Here is a 12,629-nt window from a genome sequence, read left to right as displayed (position 1 = left end):
GGGTTCAGGCAGTTTTATTCACGAGTCTTGCACCAAATCATGACCTTGCAGATACCAGGAACCAACTCTCTTTTTTTTATACGGCTCTGATAGAAGCAGAAAAAATGAACTGTCTCATGAAACAGGCAGACAAACTTTCAAGATTTTCAAAATTTTTGGCATGAAAAATATTTTTGAGGAGATCTTATCTTTCAGTAATGGAATGAATAAAAAAATACGAGATGAGAAATAGTTACATCATCATAACCTTGCAGTAGGAAGATGTATGGTTTGTTTCCAACTTCAAGAGAGCTCTCAAAGAATTGTGAATAGCTACATATATACAAAAGAGGTTCAGGTATGAAGCAACATGTCTGGAACGTCACAAAAGATTTAAGATTTAAACCACTGATGTCAGATCTGAAAAATGACTAAAATAGCCTTAAAACTCATTTTACCAAGGGCAAAAATAAAAAAATTATTGTGCAACTCAAACATGTTGACGTCACCTGAAGATCAAACAGTTCAGGCAAAGAGAATGACACAATAAAAAGCTTTAGATCAGCATTAAGGTTTCCTGTTCCCCAGCTTTTATTAACAGGATGTTATACACAGTTTAATAGGATATTATAAACACTTGCTTTGGCTTAAGCAGAGGAATGAAATCAGCCATTTCACAGACTGATAGCATGCTACAAAATGACTGAAAGAAGAATATGCCTATTCAGAGCATTTTGTTGCTATAAAGGAAACAAAACTTATTGAAAGATAGGTGGTATAGGTCTTAAGGACAATAGAGTACATGAATGCTTTTGCTTAAATTGAAATAAAAAGAGCCTTTTTGTGTAATCCAGAATTAATGTGAAATTGGATCACACAAATCAAAGAACCGCAGTGCATACAGCCATAAATGCACCATCTGTGCACAGCAGACCTCAGAACGGAACTTCTGAGTCTATGGATTATATGGGGTAATATTTTGCATTTCTTTGATTCACATCATTTGGTAGTTTTCAGAGTCTAGCGTTATACCACATCAGAATCCAAGCTCGGCTCACAAGGTTAAGTCTATGAAAACCACTACATATGGTTACTTCTTAATCGCTCTTAGCATAAAATCTCCATGCAATTCAAATTATGTCAGTGTCACCTCAAACAACATCAAATATGATACAGCTAAGTAAGTAAATTAACACTCTGCCTGCTGCCACTGCCTTCTCCATAGATTCACTGCAAAGAAAGCAGTAAAAACACTGTAAGGTAGATAATAAATACTGGATATGGTGTAGAAAAAAATTTAATAATGGAAAACTGTTCTGCGGGTGTGAAGTACAACCTGCTGCTGAATCGCTTATGACTTCTCTTTTCCTCTGCAGTACATCCAGTATAAGAAAAACATCCTTGGAGAATGTGCAACCTGAAATCATTCCAGCTTTCTTTAAGGCAACAAAATTCAGATCAAAGAGGATCTACATTCAAGTACCTACGTGTCTGAGCAGTTTAGGATCTATCAATTGTAAATAGAACAGTTGCAACATCCAGAGAACAGTCAGACTAGCAGTTCACACAATTAATATTATTTTAATAAAGCATAATACTAGTAAAGAAAACAGGAATATATTGAGTACTACTCAAGATGAAGCTAAAAAGCAAAAGGAATGAGATAGAAATGGTTTGATGCTCTTGAGATTCAGAGAATGAACAGTGCTTTTTAGTCTGTGACCAAGTTTTCTCCAGATGACCAACTGTACTGGTTTTGGCTAGAATAATTTTTTTCATAGTAGCTCATATGGTGCTGTATTTTGGATTTGTGCCCAGAGTAGTGCTGATTACACACTGCTGTTTTAGCAGTTGCTGAGCAGCACTTGCACCACACTAAGGACTTTTCAGTTTCTCACGCTGCCCAGCTATTGAGGAGGAAGGGGAAGGGCACAAGAAGCCAGGAAGGGACAGAACCAAGATGACTGACCCAAACTGGTAAAAAATGGATATATCATACCATATGACATCATGCTTAGTGAAAAAAAAAGGTGGGGGTAAGGAGGAAGTGGGAACATTCAGAGTCTTTCAAAGTAACAATTACGTGTGACTGGAGCCCTGCTCTCCTGGAAACAGCTGAACATCTGCATGCCGATGGGGAATGATGAATGAATTACTTATTTTGCTCTTCTTGCACGCACAGCTTTTGCTTACCTATTGAACTGTCCTTAACTTAACCCACAAGTTCTCTTGCTTTTGCCCTTCACATTCTCTTCCCCATCCCACCAGCAGGAAATGAGCAAGCAAATAGCTGGGTGGTGCTGAGCTGCCTACCAGGGCAAACCCACAACACTCCGCTCAGACATACGATGCTTGTTATAAAGAACTGCAAAGTAATGATTGCTGCAACAGAAAAGGAAGCTGATCAAAAAGTGTGGGTTTTTTTTAATGACATTTTACGTTTCTATTCATGAAAACTACCGAGCATGGAGTCTTTCAGATACTTTTTTATTTTAATTGGTTTACTGTTTTTTAAACTCACGCAATTACTTTTGGTGCAATATCTCATGTGTTTGGGACAGAAATAAAATAGAGACAGTATTGTTCTCACTTTCTACCTCCTTCTGTTATTTACACTGTGCAGTGTCAACAAAAAAAAAACAGTGCAAAACATTTCTTGCTTTTTGGCAGTTTCCCTATTATTATTTTAATCTGTCACATTATTCTCATGGATTTAACTTCCCTAGATGAATGACCTACCATATTAGAGTAGCCAGATTTCTCCACAGACTTAACAGTTTTAAAAAGCCTGTCATGGTCATCTCCCATATAACATATTTTTCACTTTCTGATTCCTTCAGTTAATGTTAAAATAAATATATATCATGAAGCATTCAGAAACTGAGGCTTTTAGTCCGTAAGACCTTAGAAATAAAGCTGAATATAATTTCTTGATGACAGCTGTAAGTTTCAAATTAATAACGTGTGTTTTCTTAACTTCATCAATAATAGAGATCATAAAATATTACGTTTGCCTCTTAACAGCCACTGAATGCAGTAAAATTGTAAGCCTTCCCAGAACTACTGCTGAGAATAGCACTGGCACCACAGCATACGTAGGTTGAATAGATGGCCTATCCCTATATTTGAATTCTAGGATAGTCTCTGTCAGAGGTGCTAATGTTTCCCTCTAACAACCCATCCGAACAATCATTCTTTGATGACTGAGCATCCTTTTTGACATCTCCACTAAAGTTAATGTGAGGTACATCAGGCTAGAAAATTATTCTGAAGACCCTTTAGCCTTCAAGAGCATGTAATACATATAAATATACTCTAAGCATGCTTGTACATGTTAATTAGGGAGCACTAGTATTAGTAACTAAATAAAATAGAAAGTGCTCTGATAGAACAGCCTGTTCAGCAGTTTTGATAATGTTCAGCAGAATGATTCTGGCTTCAGGCATGAAGTCCACATTCTTCCTCTTGTTAAACATTATAGTGTCCACGTTTATCATATTACTCTGGTAAGAGTAAATGCATACTATGTATCTGAATTATATATTTGTACCTCTACGTTTCCATCTCTCTGCATGCACAGAATATAAAACTACTTTCAGTTATTACTGCTGAGATGAATAAGAAAGCTGTTTGTTTGTATCATGCCATTATGTATGATTCCATTTCCCTGGCAAAATTATAGAGAAAAAGAGAAAAACAAAGAGAAAAGAAAAAAGAGGGGGAAAAAAAAGAGAGAGACTGAGAATTAGTCTCTCTCTCTCATTATCACTTCTGTTTCTTTGCATGAAGTTAAGCTGCCAGGTCTAGTACCGAATTTCACAGAGATCACGCATATAATTGAGGAGCACTTGGAGCCACTAAATACTGGACCCATCAGCTGAAATCAGAGCAAAGGGCAATAGGCAGAGTAAGTGAAACAAAAAGGTTTAAATTAATTACAATCAATTTGTCCTCAGATAAGGTTTAAAAATAGGAAATAATATACGGTAGAATTCAAGAGGTGAGGGGAAAATGATTTTAATTATATTGGCTGTAAAAGGTAATATAACTGTCTAACTTGTTTCAATCTTGAGGTATAAATATTGTTGAAAAGGTTACAGGTAGGCAGGAAGAGGAAGGCTGCCAGACGATGCTGCTCTGGCTGCCAAATACCAAGGCAGGTAAAGGCCTCTGAAGAGAGAGGATATCATTTCCATGGAAACACGTGAGCAAACTCTCATCTCTCCCTCCCTACCATATTTCAAGTCTTATTCTGTCTTGTTTAGAAGGAAATTCAATTTATTTAATTAAACAGTTTTTACTTTTGTGTTCCAGTAAAGTGCAGCTGCAGAGCTTGAGAGCCTCAGAGTGACATTTCGCATAATCGCATCAAGAAAGAGGGAGGAAAATTCTATCTCCATCCCTTGGCCAAGCCTGGGTCCCACTACATCAGTGCTAAAACAGCCATAGTTTCAACCAATGCTGAGTAGCACTAAGATAAACAAGCAAAGAAAAAACACCTTATTCTAATGACAAGAACCAACAACAAGAAATTGAGGAACCATGAAAAGACTCAAATCATCACACAAAGTTCTCACCACCATCCACTAACATGCTTTGTAGAGCCTTGTTTCGGATTATAAACATTTTATTATTATAAACATTCTATGATCGAGTGGCCAGAAACACTCAGATAAAGCACAATCAATATGATTCATCAAAGCTCCAAGCACATGGACAGGTTCTGTCACACTGCAACTGTCATTTTCCATCAATTCTTTTTATGAGTGAAGAACACACACTGTCCGTGACCATTTGAACACAGTAAGAGGCTCCTCAGCTGCTTCTGGTGAGGGTTGTTTCAATAAACCCATTATCTATTTTATGGTACAGAGGATAAGATAAAGCTCAAAAAGAAAAAAATAAATTTGTAGTATAAATTCAACAGATCTTTTCAGTGTAAGTGTGAAATACTTTCTTACCTGTCTGATGCTGTGTCACTTGTTATTTGGTGCTTTACTCCAGAACCATTCTTAATTGAGTCTTGCCTGGTGAGTCCTTGAGATCTGTTTTTGTCCAAAACTTGTGTGGATATGTCACCTGGTGGTCCTTGGTACTGCAAATGCTCTTGGAGCTTTGCTTTTTTCTCTTGAGGTGCTTCCTCGTTCCGCAGACCTCTAATACCTTCTTGGTCAGGCTTCTGTGGTGCGTTTGATCCACTGTTATAGAACCAGGCTCCTGATTTTGTGAGGATTTCTTGTTGTTTTCGGCACAAGTTACATACCCACATTACCTGTTCAGACACATTTAAATGGAAAATTTGTTAGCTTGTAAACACTGTAGAAAAATTTTCTTCAAGCATACATCAGCTTATTACTGCCATTTCCAAAGGTCTAAATAACGCTATTCTAATTTTATTATAATTGCAATAGCTTATCCACAGCACAATGTCTGCACAATCTTCAAGAAATTGTTTTAAATATACATATAAACACACACACACACACAAAAACCCTTTTATTCTATCTTTGCTTCATTATTACAGTGCAAGAGAATGCCAGAGAATGAGACATATATACAAAAAGCATCTACCCACTGGCATTCCAATGGCAGTAAATGTGAAATTTGAAAATAAAGACTAAAGTTTGAAGATGACAGAAAAAAAGGAAGAGATAAAACATTCATTAAACGCTTTCTTATTTATTAAGCTACTTTTTTTTTTACTAAGTTAGAGTAAAAAACTTTGCCATAAATCCTCTGCTTGTTTATAATAAGTAATTTTATAACCCTCCAAATGCTATGCTGCAGTCTGCTTTTTATATTTACATGAATAAGCTGACTTCAAGATTGACTTAATTTCTAGGCCACTGTAAATTAAAGCAATTTTATAAATAAAATAACACAATATACACAGTGGTGAGTCTCTCCATAGCCAAGAATTAGCTTTCACTGTACACTTTAAGTTATTAAAATGATTCTAACTTCCTAGCTGTGGGATCCTGCACTTACTAATGAGATTTTTAATATTCTAAAATGTGTTAATTTGCAATGCTCACCTTAGTCACATGACAGTGCATATAACTGCCAATGCAAATTACTTCTAAGTCAATTTCACATTTAATTCTTACATTACAATAAAATATATCATGACGTAATGAATACAATGTAATAGGCAAGTTATTAATTTAATGGCATATTCAGATTGGTTATGATGCTATCTTAAAGTTTTTATTATATATACGTAAAATTAATTCACCACAATTTTAGAATCACAGAATCATTTGTGTTGGAAGGGACCTTTAGAGGTCATCTAGTCAAACATCCCTGCAGTTGACACCTACAGTGAGATTATGTTGCTTGGAGCCTGGTCCAGCCAGATCTTGATTGCCTGATAGCAGGGGTTGCCACAACCTTGGTGTAAGACCTTATGACGTTCAACAAAGATAAGTACAAGGTTCACCTAGGCCCACTGCTCAAGCCTGTCCAGGTCTCTCTGGATGGCACCCTGTCCCTCAAGCACATGGACTACACCACACAGCCTGGTGTCATCTACAAACATGCTGAGGATGTACTTGGTCCCACTGTTGATTTCACTGATAAAGATATGAAAGAGCCAGTACAGACCCCTCAGGGACACCACTCATTAGTGATCTCCATCCAGACATGGAGCCATTGACCTCTTCAGCCCTTCACACCTTAATTTTCATTTTTCTTTAGCCTTGACTCTTCTGTTCTTTATTTACTTTTTGTCTTTTACTACACGTTCATTCAATGTCTACACTCAGTCTTCAATGTAGTTACCACGTCTCCAGTTCTAAGCCAATACTGAACTTTTTCAAATGCTCACAAAATAGGACATTCAGTAGCTTAATTTAATGCTCTTCATTATTCTTTTAAATGCTAGGTAGTTGAATTTCATTATTCTTTTAAATGCTAGGTGGTTGAATTACATTGAAAATTTAGCTTCTGCTTCCGTAATACCTCTGGTTCTGCCCACCACAAGAGGCTTCAGAATCTGTAAGCTTTATCTTACTTTTATCCTCCAGTAAGTTAACTAATAGAAAATTTGGGCCATGTTGAAATGTCAAGACTCATCAAAAATGTTTTTGGTGAGAGTTCTTACTCAAATTCACTGACTGCCTCATCACAATCTGCTATGCTAGGGGTAGTGTACTTGCCAGTGTAATGGTGGCAATATGCCCCATCCTGGCAAGCTTTTCTCCTAACTTTTTATAGCACTGATATTCCACTTCTGAGAACTCAAGTCAGCTTATTTCAATGAGGCAGAACAAGTTATCTAAGCAATGACAGGGTAAAAAAAGCAAGGCTCCCTGAGCAGCTGGTTGTCTGAAGTAGGCTAGATTTCCCTCGAAGGTCAATACCATGCATGCTTCAGGCCTGGCCATCAGTCAAATATAAATGTCAGAGCAGGTCTATTTTACTTTTGTGAATTGCTAATTTAGGAAGAAGACAAAAGCTCCAAAGTGAATCTTCCACACCAAAGACAGAAGTATTTTTGCCCTATTTAATGAGTTACAATTAAAAGCCTTTAGCATTTACGCATGATTTTCACACTGTTGAAAAAAGCTGTAAGCTTTCCATCTATGTATTAGTGTAATGAAAGGACCTGATCCAAATTAATTATTTAAGTATAAAAATAAATTACAACTTGAATGACTACCAGACAAAATCCCCCCCAAATTTTGTTTATTAATTTCCTTCTATTAGAAGATATTGAAATGTTACAAAAACTAGATAACATTCTAAACACTTAAGCAACCACGTCCTCATCTGTCAGCCACATTTTTTCCCAGGACAATGCACTCTAAGATGACCAGTATTATCCTCCTGTACCCAACAAAATGATAGGTCTTTCTGAATGAATAGGATTTAATAGCTCTTCTCCTAAAAGAAGAATCACAAGAGTATTCCTGATCTAACCTCTTTGCTATGACACACAAAATGTAGTGACCTGTTTTAATATAAATCTCAGCTGCTGCCAAACTGGGTAGCTGATGATGTATATCAAAGCAAACCAATGCAATTGCTGGTGTCATGAGACCGGTATGAAACAAGCAAACGTTTTATGATAAAAGTTCAAACAAGCCTGGGCTATCTAAAAGCTTTTGCCTATCTTTGTTGTAGATGTCATTGTTGTCGATATCTTTGTTGCAGATATCTGATATTTTAATGTTCATCTTTAAAGCCTGAAAGCTATTTTTCATTGATTGTCAGTGACACTTTATGGAAGACACCATGTTGTATCCCAGCCCTAGTAAAGTCAAACTGGCTCTTGCTGTTTCCACCATTCAGAATTTCTTACAGAGTACCAAAGTAATTTGGTCAGACCTACAGGAAATAACAGGAGCACTTAAGTTGAAAGCACCTCGTGAAACACAATGAACATTTTCAAAAATAAAAATTTACTTAAGGCATTCATATTGGAAAAAAATAAATATAACATTTTTTTATTTGGAAAATACCTCTAAGATCACCTAGTCCAAATGTCCACCTACCACCAGTGCTACCAACTAGACCACGTCCCTGAGTAATACATCTAGCCTTTCTTTAAATGCCTCCAGGGATGGTGACTCCACCACCTCCCTGAAGAGCCTGTGCCAAAGCCTAACCCACTTCTTCCCAAACCAGCTTCAGGCAGAGATGTCCCCTGCCCCAATCTACCCAACACATCTCAGCAACATTGCATTCTGCTGCCTGGCCTGCACTGATGACACTCTCTGAATCCCCTCATATAGCAGAGTGAGTGTCTCTTTATAGCAGAGTGGTGTCTCATGTTGCACAATGGGCCTGGGCTGCTTTGGGAGCCTGCCCCTGTTCTGAACCTGATGAGACAACTCCCTTCTGCACATCTCTGGGATGGTGCTGCAGCTACATGCAGAGCAGGGCGTGCTGCTGGATGCACACAGGCACAAAGCCTGCTCTGATCCTGCTGCTTTATGATGCTGAGCTTTCTCACTTGCTTCCCACTCTTCCACACATTGATGCACACTTCCGTACTGTTGACCCAGGCAGATATAGTTTTAGCTTCAAATAATTACGAAGAACAAGCAAAATGGCAGCTGTCACGCTCAGAAATGTACGTGTTGTCAATGTGCACTAAGAAATTCAAGCTCTGCACCACCACAGAGTGCAACAAACTTCTCCGTTCTATCACAGCTTGTGGGAATATTTCCGCCGTGAAAGGAATACCAGTAATTTACAGTGCAGACCTCTCAACTATGTCAGCCATGCATGTAGGACCAGAGAGAACAAGGCAGCACCTGCTGGGTGGGACTTCTCCTTCAGCCACCAGGACCCACTGAGGCAGCTGCTGTGAGGCAGCTCCCAGGCCAGCAGAGGCGTCCTGTCCCAGTCAAGGCCCAGCTGGGTTTTGTGTGGCTGGGCCATACACACAGAGAGGGGAAAGGGAGATGCGTGAGTGGATCTTGTGCTAAAGCTCACATTTTGACAGTTCTACAAGGGAGAACCACAAAAGCCTTACCTCTAAAACAGCAATTTTAAAAGAGTTAATCCTTTCCACAAGGACTTTGCACTCGGAATCAGACACGCTGCCAGCTACACCCATTTCCAGTACTCAACCACCACTCTGAAGAGCTAAAAATCCTAAGTCACAAATACTTTTTGTGCACAAACATCAGAGTTGCATCTTGGAATGTCAATTCTCAACACCAGAACAGGTCCGATTTTAAAAGGAAAATGTGGAGAAAAGCGTGCTCTTCAACAGCTCTAACAGACGTTAACAGTTTAGAGGCTGAAATGCTAGCGATGCTGAAAAGCATTTCAATACAAAAGGCTGACCCACCACCTAGTGCCTGGGATAAGAATTGCTGAAGCTCTTTTCGAATACATTTCTCCTGGAAATTGCGAAAATAATCACACAAAATGTATCTATCCTGACATTTTGACATTAACCCTTAATTTATTTTTTCCATACAAATACCTCCTCTTAGATACGAAACTTTCTTTTTGAAAAGATATAATCGAAATTTGGATTTGACAGATTTATTCAAATCTTCCAGCTGCTTTCAGTTCACAAAGATTAATTCCATACAGAGAAGCAACAAATTTGGGTTTTTTTGATTTTGTGACCACTTTTCACAAGATTATTCTATAACATGCTCTAATTTCTACGAGCACCACCTAGAAGCTTTCACTATATAATGTTAACATCGTTTATTTATTCTGAAAGTACGCAAAAGCAAACTCTGCAGTAGACAAATAATCAGCCATTGCACATCTATGTAACAGATGTAATAAAGGCAAGAAAAATCACTCCTTTATATTGTCCTAAGTAAAACCATTATGTATTCGTTCATTAGTTAAAATTTTTCATAGCATATTACACAAACAAGTTCATTTAAATGGAAAATAAATCTATGAAGAAATTAAATCTGAAGACATTTTAAATAAAATTATGTGTAATAAAGATGATACAGTACCACAGCTATTTTAATAGCATCTAATAAATTAAGTGAAAAGACATATGCAAAATATTCGCTATTCTTCATATAATTGAAGTACAGATGGCCCAACAGTAACTTCTGAGAATAAAATGTAAGACTCACTACATTTCAAATTAGATTAATGGACACTGTGTATTTGATTACTCAATAGCCTGAGTTTGATAGTTTAGATACTACAATTTAAGAAACAATTACCTTAAATTCTCATTAGCCTTAAGAACAGTACTTTGAATTACATGTGTGCAGAGGAGGTGCAGGCAGTAAACCTTACGGAAAACAGTAAAGTTTGTTATTATAGTACTACCAGCTTTCAGCATTCATTTCCTTGCCACAAACAGCAATATATTAGTGCAATGTTAATTGCTACGCTTGCTGCTACAGATTTTCAAAAAGCTTCTCCTAGAATCACAGAATCCTTAGAGTTGAAAGGCACTATTAAAGACCATCCAGTCCAACTCCCCAGCAATGAACAGGGACACCACAGCTAGATCAGGCTGCCGAGGGCCTGATCCAGTCTCTCCTTGAAAGTCTTCATGGATGGGACATCAACCACATACCTGGGCAATCTGTTCCAGTGCCTCACCACCCACCATGAAAGACTTCTCCCCTATTTCTAATCTAAATCTACCCTCTCTGCACTTGAAGCCATTTCCCCTTGTTCTATCACAACAGACCCTGCTAAAGAGTCTGTCCTTTTCTTTCCTGTAGCTCCTCTTTAGATACTGAAAGGCTGCTATCAGGTCAGCTCGCAGCCTTCTCATCTCCTGGCCAAACAGCCCCAACTCTTTTAGCCTGTCCTTGTAGGAGAGTTGTTTCATCCTTTGGGTTTCCATCACTTTGTTTAAATATATAATTACCATGTGTACAATTCCTTAAACATTCTCAAAGATAGCAAGATCACAGCACTGAAAGGAATGGGGAAGAAAATTGGATGATACTTTATCTAAAACTCAGGATTTGGGGAAGAAAATGGAAACTGTATGGTCAATTGAAGAGAGAGAAAATTCTTTGCTGGGGCCCAGCGTCAAGCAACCAATTATGTTTAATGACATACTAAAATTAATTCATTTTTTTACAGTCTGTTGTATATACCAAGTAACTTGCTCACATTATGGCAGAGTGCAATGTTTAAAGCCATCCTTTACTAAAGAAGTTTTTTTGAGGAAGAAATACTTCAGTTTCTCCGTTAGTCACTGCTTTGATTTGGAATAGACACTGCTGATTCAGTGCTGGCACATGGCAACATGAGCCAGCTTCCTCTGTAAAATCACTGAAGTTGCAATTACACAGCAAATGCATGCGTCTTTTGCTAATATGGCCTTGCTGTAAGATACACTGCTATCTTCCTTACTTCTTATTGCAAGTTCTGCTGAGCTCTACTCTGCCTGTTCAACATATAATATGAAGTGTTTTCTAAGAACTGTTAGTCTAATCAGTGGCTGTCTTGATTCTGCAGCTGCAATTGTCCTGATCTGAAATAAAACTTTGTATTATTCTTCATGATATTTTGAGTTCAAAGTTCTTTTAACTATAACAGAAGATTTCGTTAGCGAAAATATTAAATCCTATCTATTTGGTTCTGTTTCTGCTACTAAAAATGCCTCACATCTGCTCTAAAACAACAATTCATGTTTTTCCCCCAGCCTGAAATCTTGATTCTCTCTTACATCCAAGACTACTGGAATATATGTTATATTCCTTTCTACAGCATGTTTCCTTAAAAGTTTTTAATTTTCACAGAATCAGAGAATTGCAGGTGTTGGAAGGGACCTCGTGAGATCATCGAGTCCAACCTCCCTGCTAAAGCAGGTTCCCTACAGCAGGTTGCACAGATAGGTGTCCAGACAGGTCGTGAATATCTCCACAGAAGGAGACACTACAGCCTCTCATGGCAACCTCTTCCAGTGCTCCATCACATTTACCGTAAAGTTCTTCTGCATGTTAGTATGGAACTTCACGTTTTTGAGCCATTACTCCTTGTCCTTTCACTAAGCACCACCAAGAAGAGCCCGGCCTCATCCCTTCGCTTCCCACCTTCCTTGAAATACTTATGTTTATCAGATTCCCTCTCGGTCTTCTTTTCCCCAGGCTGAACAGACCCAGGTTACTCAACCTTTCCTCATATGGGAGACACTCCAGGCGCATCATCTTCGTGGCCCTCTGCTGGACTCTTTCTACAACATCCCC

At 38.0% G+C, this 12,629-nt stretch overlaps 1 protein-coding gene across 40 annotated transcripts in view; it reads right to left on the bottom strand.

The window, feature by feature from the left end:
- RIMS2 (regulating synaptic membrane exocytosis 2) overlaps window positions 1-12,629 on the bottom strand; it is a 445,399-nt gene that overhangs the window by 323,771 nt on the left and 108,999 nt on the right. For all 40 annotated transcript variants that reach the window (XM_040696415.2, XM_025148070.3, XM_046937976.1 and 37 more), the window contains one exon: window positions 4,941-5,251. In XM_040696415.2, the coding sequence (XP_040552349.1) occupies window positions 4,941-5,251 (311 nt within the window). The remainder of the gene's footprint in view (window positions 1-4,940; window positions 5,252-12,629) is intronic.

Source organism: Gallus gallus, chromosome 2 (genome assembly GCF_016699485.2).
Source record: "Gallus gallus isolate bGalGal1 chromosome 2, bGalGal1.mat.broiler.GRCg7b, whole genome shotgun sequence".
Taxonomy (NCBI): domain Eukaryota; kingdom Metazoa; phylum Chordata; class Aves; order Galliformes; family Phasianidae; genus Gallus; species Gallus gallus.
This window is presented reverse-complemented; position numbering and strand designations above follow the sequence as displayed.